General features: G+C 40.5%; 1 protein-coding gene across 1 annotated transcript; it reads left to right on the top strand.

The window, feature by feature from the left end:
- Positions 1-3,778: 3,778 nt before the first annotated feature.
- LOC146622289 (V-type proton ATPase subunit C 1-A-like) lies at positions 3,779-11,361 on the top strand. The gene is made up of 13 exons (XM_085365035.1): positions 3,779-3,886; positions 4,313-4,473; positions 5,060-5,127; positions 6,038-6,123; positions 6,316-6,410; positions 8,106-8,197; positions 8,420-8,518; positions 8,621-8,689; positions 8,891-8,983; positions 9,238-9,331; positions 10,027-10,124; positions 10,295-10,421; positions 10,869-11,361. The coding sequence occupies exons 2-13, from the start codon at positions 4,342-4,344 to the stop codon at positions 10,965-10,967; spliced, it is 1,152 nt and encodes a 383-aa protein (XP_085221161.1). The 5' UTR covers positions 3,779-3,886; positions 4,313-4,341; the 3' UTR covers positions 10,968-11,361.
- The last annotated feature ends 2,173 nt before the right edge of the window (positions 11,362-13,534 follow it).

Here is a 13,534-nt window from a genome sequence, read left to right on the forward strand (position 1 = left end):
GTTGTGAAGTTGTGCCTGACTCTGAAAACGCTTGGTATGAGGCAGTTTTTACCCCCTCCAGGAGATAAATTTGCATGTCTCCCTCCTCAGAGCTGAAGGGGGAGGGTGCAAAGAAAAGCTCGGCAACTGTTAGCTGAAGGGGAAATCTTTTTTCTGGGGCTGTTTGGACTCTGTGCTTACATTAAACATAGGAGAAAATACCCCTTTATCATTCAAATATAAAGTGTTTTACTGCACAGTATCAGCATTTCAAGGCTTTGGGATTATTATTGCCATTTCTAAAATAATACAAATAGGTTATAAAAATACAATTGATTTTCAACTATGTTCAGAAAAAATAAAAACAAGTATAGGAAAATAATTTTCAAATGCAATCCACTAATGTCTGTCTTCTACAGTAAAAGCCCATTTTCTGCAGCATCTCTTCAGTCTGTGACCCTCATAGTTTAATTTTCACTTCATTTTTACAGCGTGACATACAGACACAAGTTCTCCATACCTGCTGTGAAGTTTAGGATCCAGGAATTTGTGACCTAGGACTACTGTTCTTGTATGAAAACCCTGTTTACCAATTACAAAGCATTATCCCTTAAATCCCCAGCACCCTGGCTGACCCACATCATATTTTTCTTATTTCACAGCAGTTCATGATGTCTTGTTGTTGTTGGGATTTTTTTCTTCCACATATCTATAAAATTCCTCAGAGTGTTAGATGAGAGTTGAGTGCTCCTCAGGGAAAAAATAAACAATAGCAGTGCCTGTTTCACTAATAAACCTATTTCGTGGAGTCCATTGTAAAGGCTGCGGAGGCGATGTACTGCGACACAAAAAAGTTGTTCCGTGTTTTGTGCCTGTTCTCTCTAACACTACACGAGTTATGTATATATAAGGCTAATCACACATAGCATCTAAAGTGGCTTCCAGTAACGCACAATGTTTGATTTCCATTGTTTGGATCATAATAGCCATCGCTGCCGTTGGGTATGCGACAGGGAGACATGTGTACCACCCACTGTGAGGGCAAATACTCTAGTGGCTGCATTGTGCAGCAGGAATTCTTATTTGCAAACATTGCAAACAGATTACATCAATGGACCGATATAGAAAGACCCTGAATCACCCCTGAGTGACCAAGGCAGGCAAAAAAAAGGAATAAACAACATGTTCCAAGAATCAAAAGGTCAGACAATTACATACAGCCAACAATATTGATTCCCTTCATTTTTCAAACAGAAGAAGTTGTTATGGGTATTTGTTTAATGAATATTCGTAAACAATTTGAATTTGTTAAGAGAATATACACATTATCTATTAATTTTCCATAACAAGCCATGTGCATTTTACAATATGTAAAATGACTCATGTAAAATACACTTTTCTAGTGCTCAGCTCCACACAATTACAACCCCCATATATACATATATATATATACACATAGCATATAAATAACTCATCTTCAGTGAGGCTGTGCAATATTAACTCCCAGTCTTATATAGCTGACAGCTTTCAAATACCTGTCAGTAAATGAGTTTAAATATTGCATTTATATTATGTCAGTACATTTATGGTATTTAAGCCTTTTCTTCTTCTTTTTTTGCACCATGTGAGTGAGTGTTGTCTGTTATGGTTGTATAATCACAATGACAAGTCATAAATTTACCATTTTGGTGGACATGAATAGTTGTTTAAAAACACCATACATTAGTCGTATGCAACAGGCACTTGTTAAGTCTCTCCCGAGTGGTTTCCCCTCTTTTTTTTTTGCCAAAGAATGTTGCTAAGTAAAAAGAGAACTCCAAACAAACTTCTCCTCACACTGACCTGAATGTTAAGCAGGGAAATATAAAGCAGCTGACTGCAGGAATATAGCAAATATTCAACAGGTATATCTTTAGAAGACTTAAAGCAGCAATATCAGATTAATAAACACCCTGATACTCCTTTTTTCATAAACACCACAGCCTTAGGTCTCACATAGCACCAAGAGGACCCACGGTAGTCTTATGAAGACTAATAGATACTTGAGAAATGTTAATGCACCCAAAAATAAACTGGAAAAATGGCTCCATATTTCTGTGATATGCCATGAAATGGGAATAGTCTTTATCACTGGGCTTTCCCAGGACATGTCATGTATAACAATAGTATCAAAGAGGTGGAGAGATACAACGCGATACCATAACGACTAAACAATAACAACGCCCAAAAAAATGATGCACATTTCACCCTCATTTCCCTTCTTGCAAAGATAGATTGCACAAAAATTATTTATCATTGTTACAGAACTCTAAAATGACTGGAATACTTTTGAAGTGCATTGTTTCTGGGGAATGGTAAATGGCCTGTATTTATATAGCGCTTTACTAGTCCCTAAGGACCCCAAAGCGCTTTACACATCCAGTCATCCACCCATTCACACATACATTCACACACTGGTGATGGCAAGCTACATTGTAGCCACAGCCACCCTGGGGCGCACTGACAGAGGCGAGGCTGCCGGACACTGGCGCCACCGGGCCCTCTGACCACCACCAGTAGGCAACGGGTGAAGTGTCTTGCCCAAGGACACAACGACCAAGACTGTCCAAGCCGGGGCTCGAACCGGCAACCTTCCGATTACAAGGCGAACTCCCAACTCTTGAGCCACGATCGCCCCAAAACCAAATCATCAGGTAGTTCCCATGAATGACACTAGAAAAGCTGCTTATGTAAATGCACTGAGTTTGGTGTGTGCATGTTAAAAGGCTACATGGTACAAGCACACCTGTAAGCATCAGTTACTTTGGACCAAGCCGAAACAGGTGATGTGGAATGTACAGTACACAAAGCATTTAGAGAGAGACCTTCATCCTTCACGTGTAGTTCTACGACACACTTGTGTGGCCTGTACTGTTAACATGGTTTTTATTATTAGCATTTTCTAAAGAAGCTGAAGGAGGGCAAGGGGAGAGCAACACGCTTGTTACAGGAGTTTTATGCTTCTATACTTTATCACTTGCCTCTGTTTCTGAACCTCCAGAGATCATGCAGCTGAATCTAAGCAGTAGCTGGCCTTCTGCAGACTGGCTGATTGTGGTGTGTGTGTCCCCTGATAACATCCAGGGAGACTGGCCTCTAGCCAGCTATGGGCAAACTCAACCCTGTCGTTTGATGTTGAGGGTTGGCTCCAGGCAGACCAAGCATTGTGTCCCAAAACAATGAACCCCAGACCCACTGAACTATAAACATGTCCCTTTGGGGGGCGTTTTCCTCAGTATTCTGTACAGGAGACACCCAAAGTCAGGAAACCTGACCCAGCTTTCCTAAATTTAGTTACTCTAAAGGCTCAAATGCTGCTGACTTGGCATCCAACATTGTCTGCCTTCTTGTCTAATAGGGTAATAATGAGTTTGGAATGTTGACCCAGGATCAAGTCTGAGATTTGGGGTTTATAATTAAGGAAATCTGTTGAAAATCCATTAAAACAATTATATTTTTTCTCATCAAAACTTACATTAATTTTGTTTGCTGTTACATAAGTGTCAAACAATCTTGGTGTTTTATTTCAGAATGTGGCCTAGCTAAACACACTCTCTTTTATCCGGATTATAGTCTAAACTATCCACATAACTCAAGCGTTTTTGAGCCTGAGCACCACCACCAGTCAGGGTTTTTGTGGGTTCAAGCTGAGCCAGGCTGCAGTACTCGCTCACCGCCAGCTGGGGTCGTTGGTGGGTCTCCGCAGCGTGTGTGAGAGGCCTTCCGGTTCCTCTTGCAGATCAGCTGACTGGTACTGCTGTCAGGAGCTCACGAACTGTACTGAATGGCAACTATGAACGCTGTCAAGCTATAGAAACACTATAAACACCTTTATTTTCACTAACAACTGTAACGTTTTAATACCCCGGTGAGTGAACAGCTAAAACGATATCAAAAAGTACCTGAGTTGTTGCCGTTAATAACAAAGCTAGCGAAATGGCTAACGATAGCTAATCCCAGCTGGATGCTGCTTGACCTTAACCATGTTTTTGTTTTGCCAGCTGCGGTTTATGTAACATATTGCTTATTTTTTTTATTTACGGTATTGTAACGTTAGTTAGTAGTCGGGGAGTGAAGATATGGATTGTTGGTGAAAGAGAAACGTCAGCATGTAGTTGTCTTGAATGAATTGAATGAATTGTTGCTAGTGTAGCATCACTTGTTTAGTGGGGAACGGTGTCCCTGTAAGCAAACAGTCTTTTACTTGTAATCAGACAGACAGTGTTGTTTAACTAAATGCTGAGGCTAATAATATTAGAGAAAGCACTAGTCTAAGTCTGGATTTCCTTTCCAGCTTTCTCGAGCTGCACCAGTGCTGGAAACATGACAGAGTTTTGGTTGATCTCTGCACCAGGAGATAAGACCTGCCAGCAAACATGGGACAAAATGATGGCAGCCACCACGCGTACCAACAACCTCTCCACCAACCACAAGTTCAACATCCCAGACCTTAAGGTTAGTATGGGTTTATACACTTTTCAGGACAGTGTATAAACCCTGTGCTTGCCACGCTGTCCTGCTGTTCCCTCCAGTGCTGCAGCGCAGAGCTGTTACACTGTAGTAATTCATAATGATTTACCCCATTCATTTCAAAAAGTCATTTAACAATCGTTTAACAATCAAAATCACTCACCTTCTGCATCCACTGTCAAGAATAAACCGATTCTGTGTATCGGAAGCAGCCTGTACACAGATCTGTTGCCTTCATGTTGAAGCAGCGGGTAGAGGAGTGTTTCATCCACAGAGCAGCTCTGCTTTTCTGAATTGGTCACTCTCCGTGCAGAAGCTGAAGTAACCCCGCTGACCTTGGTGCTACGCGGGGTTCTAATGTCCCACTGCTGCTGTTAGCAATGCACGAACGCCTCTGGACAAAGAGGCGCCGTCCAAAGCGCACAGGGGCCCCCTGGATGTCACTGTAGGCAGACTGAACCCCAGACGTCCCTGTTTAAACACAACCCTGCTGACACTGCTGAAAAAGACCCAAATCTCAGCACTGATAACTCAAAACATGTTTAATTTTTGTTTTTGTGTCCAAAAACAGGTTGGGACACTGGATGTCTTGGTCGGGCTGTCGGATGAACTGGCCAAATTAGATTCCTTTGTTGAAGGGTATGCAACCTGTTAATTTCTGATTTGTACCGAACATTATTTTTCTCATTAAAAAGTTATTTTCTGTTTATAATGGCTCTTACTATTGACCTATTAATGAGAGTTGAACACAAAACCTGCATTCCCAGTCCTCTGCCACTCTGTAATCTTTCCTCTACTTTGTAACAATGAGGAATTTCACAGGGACCTGAGGCTAGTGGGCCCTGCAGTCTAAACTTGGCAATTTACAGTTGGGTGATACACCCGCAGCTCCTTCTGTAGTCATATTTATAGCAGATGACTTCACTCTCATGAGTATGTTCGACTGTAATCTCTAGTCTTTTGGAAACATTGACATCCAAAGCTCACACACAGCTCTTAGTGCCTGAGCTCTGATATGCTTCCTCTGCTGACTGTGGGAAAGGCCAACCTTGCAACACCGTTTCACTTGTTTGCCTACAGCCTCTCTTTAACCCAGTTCCTTTTTGATGTTTCTGCACGCCATATCTGAAAAAGAAACTGCTAAATTCTTAATTTCTTTCAGTTAAAACGTTAAGTTGATTTTTGACACTTGATATTATAATAACATTGCAAAATAGATGGGTAAAAGTTGAACATTAGTGGCTGATGTACTTTCTTAGGAACTTTTAGCCATCAAATGTGACTTGGCTCTTGGTGTTTCCATGGCTTCATGGCTGCTCTGATGAGCCATGGAACAGCGTGGTTAAAAATCTTGAGGACTGAAAGTCTGCTGTTTTATAAATGACCTTGTCAGGAGATTATCTTTACACGAATATGTGAAACCCTTTGATGTGTGCGTCAGTTTGTGTTAAATCTGGTTGGGGGAAATCAGTTCCTGGGGGTCATGTGATGCTTAGTGCATGCAGTTTGTGTTGAGATGGCATTTTTGCTCTCTCCTGGGTGTTCACAGTGTGGTGAAGAAGGTGGCTCAGTACATGGCTGATGTGTTGGAGGACAGCCGGGACAAAGTGCAGGAGAACCTACTGGCTAATGGAGGTACGCTGATGGTTACAACACTCTCTGTTCGTATTATGTAAAAAAAAAAAAAAGGAAAATATAACTGTATTTTTAATTGGGGTAATGCAAAGAATGGTTAGCTGCAGAATAATGATATTAACTTTAGGCTGCCGTGAGATAATAAGCAGGTAATAGTGTTGCTTTTACAGCTTTTGTTTTCTTTCCCTTTAGTTGATCTTGTCACCTACATTACAAGATTTCAATGGGATATGGCAAAATATCCCATAAAACAGTCCCTTAAAAACATCTCTGAAATCATCTCAAAGGTAGGTCTGTCACTTACACTTACTTACTTACTTACACTACCAGTCAAAAGTTTGGACACACCTTCTCATTTAATGTTTTTTCTTTATTTTCATGACTATTTACATTGTAGATTCTCACTGAAGGCATCAAACGTATAAATAATAACATATGGAATTATGTAGTAAACAAAAAAAGTGTGAAATAACTCAAAATATGTTTTTTTATTTTAGATTCTTCAAAATAGCCACCCTTTGCTTTGATTATTGCTTTGCACACTCTTGGCATTCTCTCGATGAGCTTCATGAGGTCGTCACCTGAAATCATTTTCCAACAGTCTTGAAGGAGTTCTCAGAGATGCTGAGCACTTGTTGGCCCTTTTGCCTTCACTCTGCGGTCCATCTCATCCCAAACCATCTTGATTGGGTTTAGGTCAGCTGACTCTGGAGGCCAGGCCATCTGGCGCAGCACTCCATCACTCTCCTTTTTGGTCAAACAGCCCTTGCACCGCCTGGAGATGTGTTTAGGGTCACATATCCCCCAACAGTGTCACCAGCAAAGCACCCCCTGACCATCACACCGTTGGTGGGAACCATGCATGTAGAGACCTTTTCTGCATAGTACAAAGGCACGGCAGGTGGAACCACAGATCTGAAATTTGGACTCATCAGGCCAAAGCACAGATATCCACTGGTCTAATGTCCATTCCTTGTGTTTCTTGGCTCAAACAAATCCCTTCTGCTTATTGGTTTTCCTCAGTAGTCGTTTCTATTTGGCCATAAAGGCCTGATTCGTCTTCTCTGTACAGTTGATGTAGAGATGTGTCTGCTACTGGACCTCTGGCATTTATCTGGGCTCTAATCTGAGGTGCTGTTAACTTGCGGTTTCTGAGGCTGGTGACTCGGATTAATTTATCCTTAGCAGCAGAGGTGACTCTTGGTCTTCCTTTGGTCTTCATATGAGCCAGTTATATCGTGGTTCTTGATGGTTTTGGCAACTGCACTTGGGGACACATTCAAAGTTTTTGCAGTTTTCCAGACTGACTGACTTTCAGTTCTTAAAGTAATGATGGTCTGTCATTTCTCTTTACTTAGCTGATTGGTTCTTGGCATAATATGAATTCCAGCAGTTGCCAAATAGGGCTGTCAGCTGTGTACCAACCTGACCTCTGCACAACACAAGTGTGTCACCCAATCCCATTAAGAAGACAAGAAATTCCACAAATTGACCCTGACAAGACACAACTGTGATGTGAAAACTATTTCAGGTGATTACATCATGACGCTCACTGAGAGGCCAAGGGTTTGCAGCGCTGTCATCAAAGCACAGAGTGGCTGGTTTGAGGAATCTAAAATATAAAACATATTTAGAGTTATTTATCAATTTTTCTTTGCTACATAATTCCACATATCTTGCTTGCATATATTTGATGTCTTCGGTGAGTATCTAAAATATAAAAAGTAGTAAAAAATAAAGAAAAAAATAGTAAATGAGCAGGTATGTCCAAACTTCTGACTGGTAGTGTATGTATTGTTTTATTTATTTTTTTTAATTTTATATACTCATGAGTAGCTGCAGAGTTTAATAATATCTTCTCACTCATTTAATCGAGGTCCCTCACTGCAGTTATTTTATTCTGTGGTCTTTTGTTGTATTTTACTTTGTCTGTCATTAATATTTTTTGCCATGTTTTTTTTGTTTTTGTTTTTTTTTTACAGCAAGTAACTCAGATTGACAATGACTTGAAGACCAGAGCATCAGCGTATAATAACCTAAAGGGAAACTTGCAGAACTTAGAAAGGAAGAATGCGTAAGTTACTCACATGGACAAAAGTGCACCTGTAACATTACATGAAGGCTGCAGTGCCGACCTGGAACATCCTTTAGGATGACCATTCGCTTCCTTTATTTTCCTCTACCTCATTATGCTTTACCTTGACCTTGTCTGTATACTCTGACTCCAAAAAGCTTTTATCAACAGCAGGACCCTCATATGAGTCTGTGTTGTTGTAATGCTATTGTGTGCCAACAGGGGGAGCCTGTTGACCAGGAGCCTGGCTGACATTGTCAAGAAGGATGATTTTGTACTTGATTCAGAGTACCTCATCACTTTGCTGGTTGTCGTACCAAAGTGAGTCAGCCCCAAGTAAACACAGCTATGTCCTGATTGATTTTGTATTGAATGAGAAGGAATATGAGCATTAATGAGTTCTGCGCTGTTTTGTTTGTTCAGGACGGGATACTCTGACTGGCAGAAAGCATATGAAACGCTTGCTGAGATGGTGGTCCCACGGTCTTCACAGTAAGTCATGTCATCCATGAGACAGATATTTTGTTAATGCCCTTATCAAGCATCTATTGTTTAAGTTGCTCTTTGTGACAATTTAATTTATTTTTGTTCATATTTCTGACCACAAGTATTTAGAGACTTAGTATGCGATTAATTTACATTATGAACTTCCTATTATTATATCACTAAAATAGTACCTGACCTTTCTTCTAGTCTGCTATTTGAAGACAGTGACAGTGGGCTGTTCAGTGTCACTCTGTTCAGGAAAGCTATTGATGACTTCAAACACAAAGCTAGAGAGAACAAGTAAGTGATGGCATTGTGTTATTATAACCACCATTCTTCCCAGTGAATATAAACAGCTCTGTGTATATAAATTATATACGTGTCACATATCTAAGTGATTTTCTTACGTATGTAGATGTGTCTTGCATTATGTTCTCACAACTGATCTTCAGACATTTAAATATGTGAAGGATATAAGCTGGTGTCTCTACACATAAAAATCACTTTCTCGTTAAATGAAACTGGTTTTTGTGTCCTCTTCACGATGTTCATAGGTTCACGGTAAGAGACTTTCAGTACAATGAAGAGGAGATGAAGGCAGATAAAGAAGAGATGACACGGCTCTCCACAGATAAGAAGAAGCAGTTTGTAAGTTCTATAGTTTTTTTTCCTCTAATGTCATGTATTTGTTCTATTTTGTGTTTGCTGTGGAAGTAATAGAAAAGTCAAAAGACCCAAATGGTTTGGGATGTTCTAGCCCATGAGGTGCTGTTCACATAAATGTAGTACTTATATGTTGAATTATTAGCCTACTGTGCTATTCTGTTTAATTTACTGTCGTCCATGTGGTTAAGAAAAAGGTTTGGATGCTCTGTGTGTGGTAGACTGATAAGATTCTACCATATATCACACTAATTTGTATTTGTATTGTTTATACTTGTTTTCGCTGGATTGATCAATATTATTGTATGCATATACAATCTTTTTCTTTTTGTTAAGCCTGATAACTGTGTGGATTTCCCCCCACTGTGTTCTGTGGAAGAAAACTTGAGTGTGTGCTTGCATCACAAACAACCAATTAAAGGCTGAAGCAGTTCACAGAAATTCAGTTATTGTGCAGCCAGCAGGGGTCAGAAAGTGCTGAGTGCACACGCACCCAAAGAAAGTTTGTCAGTGGCTACAGAACACAGCTGTTTAGGAGAGAAAGAGGATCTGTCAGCAGGACTTTTATAAAGCACTTTCATTAAAAAAAAACAGATATTTTGAAGCACTTACTGTGAATGAATTTAAGATTCATGACTCTGACACATAAAACTGATGGTTACTGTTGTTCATCTCTGTAGGGTCCACTTGTCCGGTGGCTGAAAGTGAACTTTAGTGAAGCCTTCATTGCATGGATTCACATTAAAGCACTACGAGTCTTTGTGGAATCTGTTTTAAGGTAGGCCTCTTGAATAAACATCGCAGTGCCAACAAAACCAACTATTACAAAGAGAAAAATAAAAGCTAAAACCTGACACTGCTTGCCTTGTTTTTTCCCCACTGATGACCGTACTTGTAGTTTAAACATTTTAAGTCTGAAAGTGGAGTTGAACATGTTCTGGTTTGCAGATATGGGTTGCCTGTGAATTTTCAAGCCATGCTCCTGCAGCCAAACAAGAAGACCATGAAGAAGCTGAGGGAGGTGCTCAATGACCTTTACAAACATCTGGACAGCAGTGCAGCAGCTATCATTGATGTGAGTGCTTCAATAATCCTCAACACTGAGTAGGAAGGGAAAGTAGATGCTGCAATCTCTCCATCCATCCTTGTGTCAGGTTATAACAGCTGCTCCCTCTCATGGCAGGAGCTGGTTACTGCAGATGGGATATAGGTTAAGTTGTGCAGCATTGTTTCTGTTTGTGTAATGCATTTATAATGTGACAGTGGAAAAGAAGAAAAAAAATAAAAAAATTCTTCTTAAATATTTAAAATCTAAAGTTTCATTTGGTCAAACCTCGGAACAGGTAAGTAGCACATTTGGTGTAGCTGTGTCGGTTCCATTCCATGTATTTTTTTTCCAAGCATTTGGATTGTGAGGGCAAATTGGATTTGGTGTAAAGTTTCATTATATGACACACACACACAGATATTGCATTGGCTGCTCACACCCACTAATATCCTGCTTCTTGTGTTTTCTCTCCAGTCTGCAATGGACATCCCAGGCCTGAACCTGAGCCAGCAGGAATATTATCCTTACGTCTACTACAAAATCGACTGCAACCTGCTGGATTTCAAAGTTTAACACTTTAACTGATCGTTTGTCTTTCTGAGTGTCTATTAAGTTATGTTTTTTCTTCATCGGTCAAACCTCCGCCTCCTCCCACTCTCTCTCTCCCCTCCCTCGTCAGCTGCTTGAATGACAGAGCTGCATGTTCATTCCTTGTGGTGAAAAGGCTTCAACCACTTTTACAACCAAGTCAAAAAAAAAAAACAACAACTTTTGAAATGTTTTTGTTTACAGTTTTTCTTTTAAAGGCACGCTGATAATTAGCTTTTTCTCAACGTGAAATCAATTAAGGAAAATGTACTGGAGAGCTAAACGTATTTACTGTGTCATTCCATGTGTGCTGGTGTGAAGTGATTGCCATCTTCTGTAGCTGTGTTCAGAGATTTGTGTTTACATTTGGGCGATTTCATCATTGTAGCCATGGCCACCACATCTGGTATGTGTTTCTGAGATTCTGCACACGTTGTGAAACACAAATGACTGTATGTTGTCGTCTCATGTTGTGTATTTACTGTAAAACAAAAGAAATCTATATCTGAGTATTGTGTAAGCCATTGATTGAATAAATGTGATGGAGACCACAGCATTTCAAGTGATAGAGACAGAAATTACAGGGATGGTCCAGGGATGGACAGACACACCAGATGACACCGGGATTGCGGTAAGGGTTTATACCATGTTTTTGGAATCTCTCCCATTGACTTTATGATTGAGGTTCGAAGAATTCCAAGGAAAGTATCCCCTTCCAATTTCATACATTGGTGGGAATATGGAATTTGGAATCTGAATTCCATTCTTACTCTACCTGAAAATCTTGTACTGGGACGAGGTTACAATCCTCAGCCAATCACTGATTGTTACAACCCGTCTAGAGGCCAGGTCCTAGCATGAATGAGGCACTTGCTGCCCCCAAGACCCAAACAGCCACAGACAACAATCGCTTGTCATTACACGCCGTTTATTTACAAAGTAGTGAGGAAAGCAACAAGACATGAGGGGTGAAAGGAAAAGTCGTCTACAAAACTGTATATGGTTGCACTCTGTGCCCATTCATCCTTAATACCATATTGTGTGAAAAGCACTGACTGTACGTACAGATGGATGGCACAACTCAACTTCATCACACTGTACAAAATATCAAGCGCAGCCATCATTTTCTTGTAACTGAATCCATAGTCTGCACAGCAGTCGTCACGTAATGGAGCAAATCATACTACTACATACTGGAGTATGATTACAATGAACCCAATAGAATTCTATTTGAACACTTCATCCCATTGTCTTGCTCCTCACCTTAAGCCTCATCCTCTAAACTGAAATTTAAGGCTCTAACATACAAAAACACTGGTAAACATGCTCCTTTATTCACAATATTGTCGCAATTACCAGCAGATTAGACACGTGGCACTTTTCCCTCCAACAACGGCTCAATATAAGCTTTACATTATGTCAACTGATGTTAGTCTGAAGTGTTTTTCCCCGTGGTAAACAATTTGATTATATTCTCACATTGTATGAGTTTATTCACCAAGTTTCAATAATGACATCTAACAGCAGCTAAAACAGTGCTTTCAAAAAGTACATGGGGCAATCCAGATGTTTTAGTTTTGTTGTAGTCATTTAATCCATGTTAGTTACAAATATAACATACCTGATGCTGAGGAATATAAAGAGGAGTCTTTCCACGTCTCCTGCACTTCCTCTGCAAAGCAGTGATATAACAAAAAGCAAACTTCATAGTACAAGACATTTACTCTGAAACAAAGAAAACTGAGATCAATCTGGATTTGATCCAAGCTCATTCCATTGAAGTCTGACAAGCGGGCAGCCTTCTTCTAGAGCAGGGGTCCCCAATCCCAGTCCACGAAGGTCGGTGTCCCTGCAGGTTTTAGATCTCACCCTGAGTCAACACACCTGAATCACATGATTAGTTCACTACCAGGCCTCTGGAGAACTTCAAGACATGTTGAGAAGGTAATTTATCCACTTAAATCAGCTGTGATGGCTCAAGGACACATCTAAAACCTGCAGGGACACGGGCCCTCGTGGACTGGGATTGGGGACCCCTGTTCTAGAGCAATCAGCCCTTTTGTTGACTTTAGGCCAACTTGATAAAGCCGGTTCCTTTAGGCAACCTATAATACTGTCTGTGGACCCAGATATTATGGCCTAGAAAATTAGCAAGAATGTCCATCACATTATCTTTCAGGGTTAGGACTGTAGACAGTGTGGATACATGCCTTCTCAACTTGGTTGAGGACAGTGTCTCTCGATGCTTGGCTCCACATTCCCTTGTAATCTGTCTGGTGGGACCCGATCCTCTTAAGTGGGTCTCCCCTTCAGGTCTGGAGAAGAAAAAGGGATTTTTATCAGGCACACCACAGGCCTGCCAACGTGCAACCAAGGCTTCCATTGAGGAAAGCGTCCCAGGCATTAAAAGGATAGGACCTTTCCTATTCCTTTTTCCTCTTATATGAATGTGCTCAAAATGTTTTTGCTCAAACTGAAAATCCTACTTGCCAAATCCAAATAAACTCCCAAAGTGTCACATAGACTGAATGCAGTCATTGGCATTTTTGATA

This window comes from Diplotaxodon limnothrissa, linkage group LG11 (assembly GCF_057381915.1).
Source record: "Diplotaxodon limnothrissa isolate DT_005_m linkage group LG11, D_limnothrissa_male_GT1.1, whole genome shotgun sequence".
NCBI lineage: Eukaryota > Metazoa > Chordata > Actinopteri > Cichliformes > Cichlidae > Diplotaxodon > Diplotaxodon limnothrissa.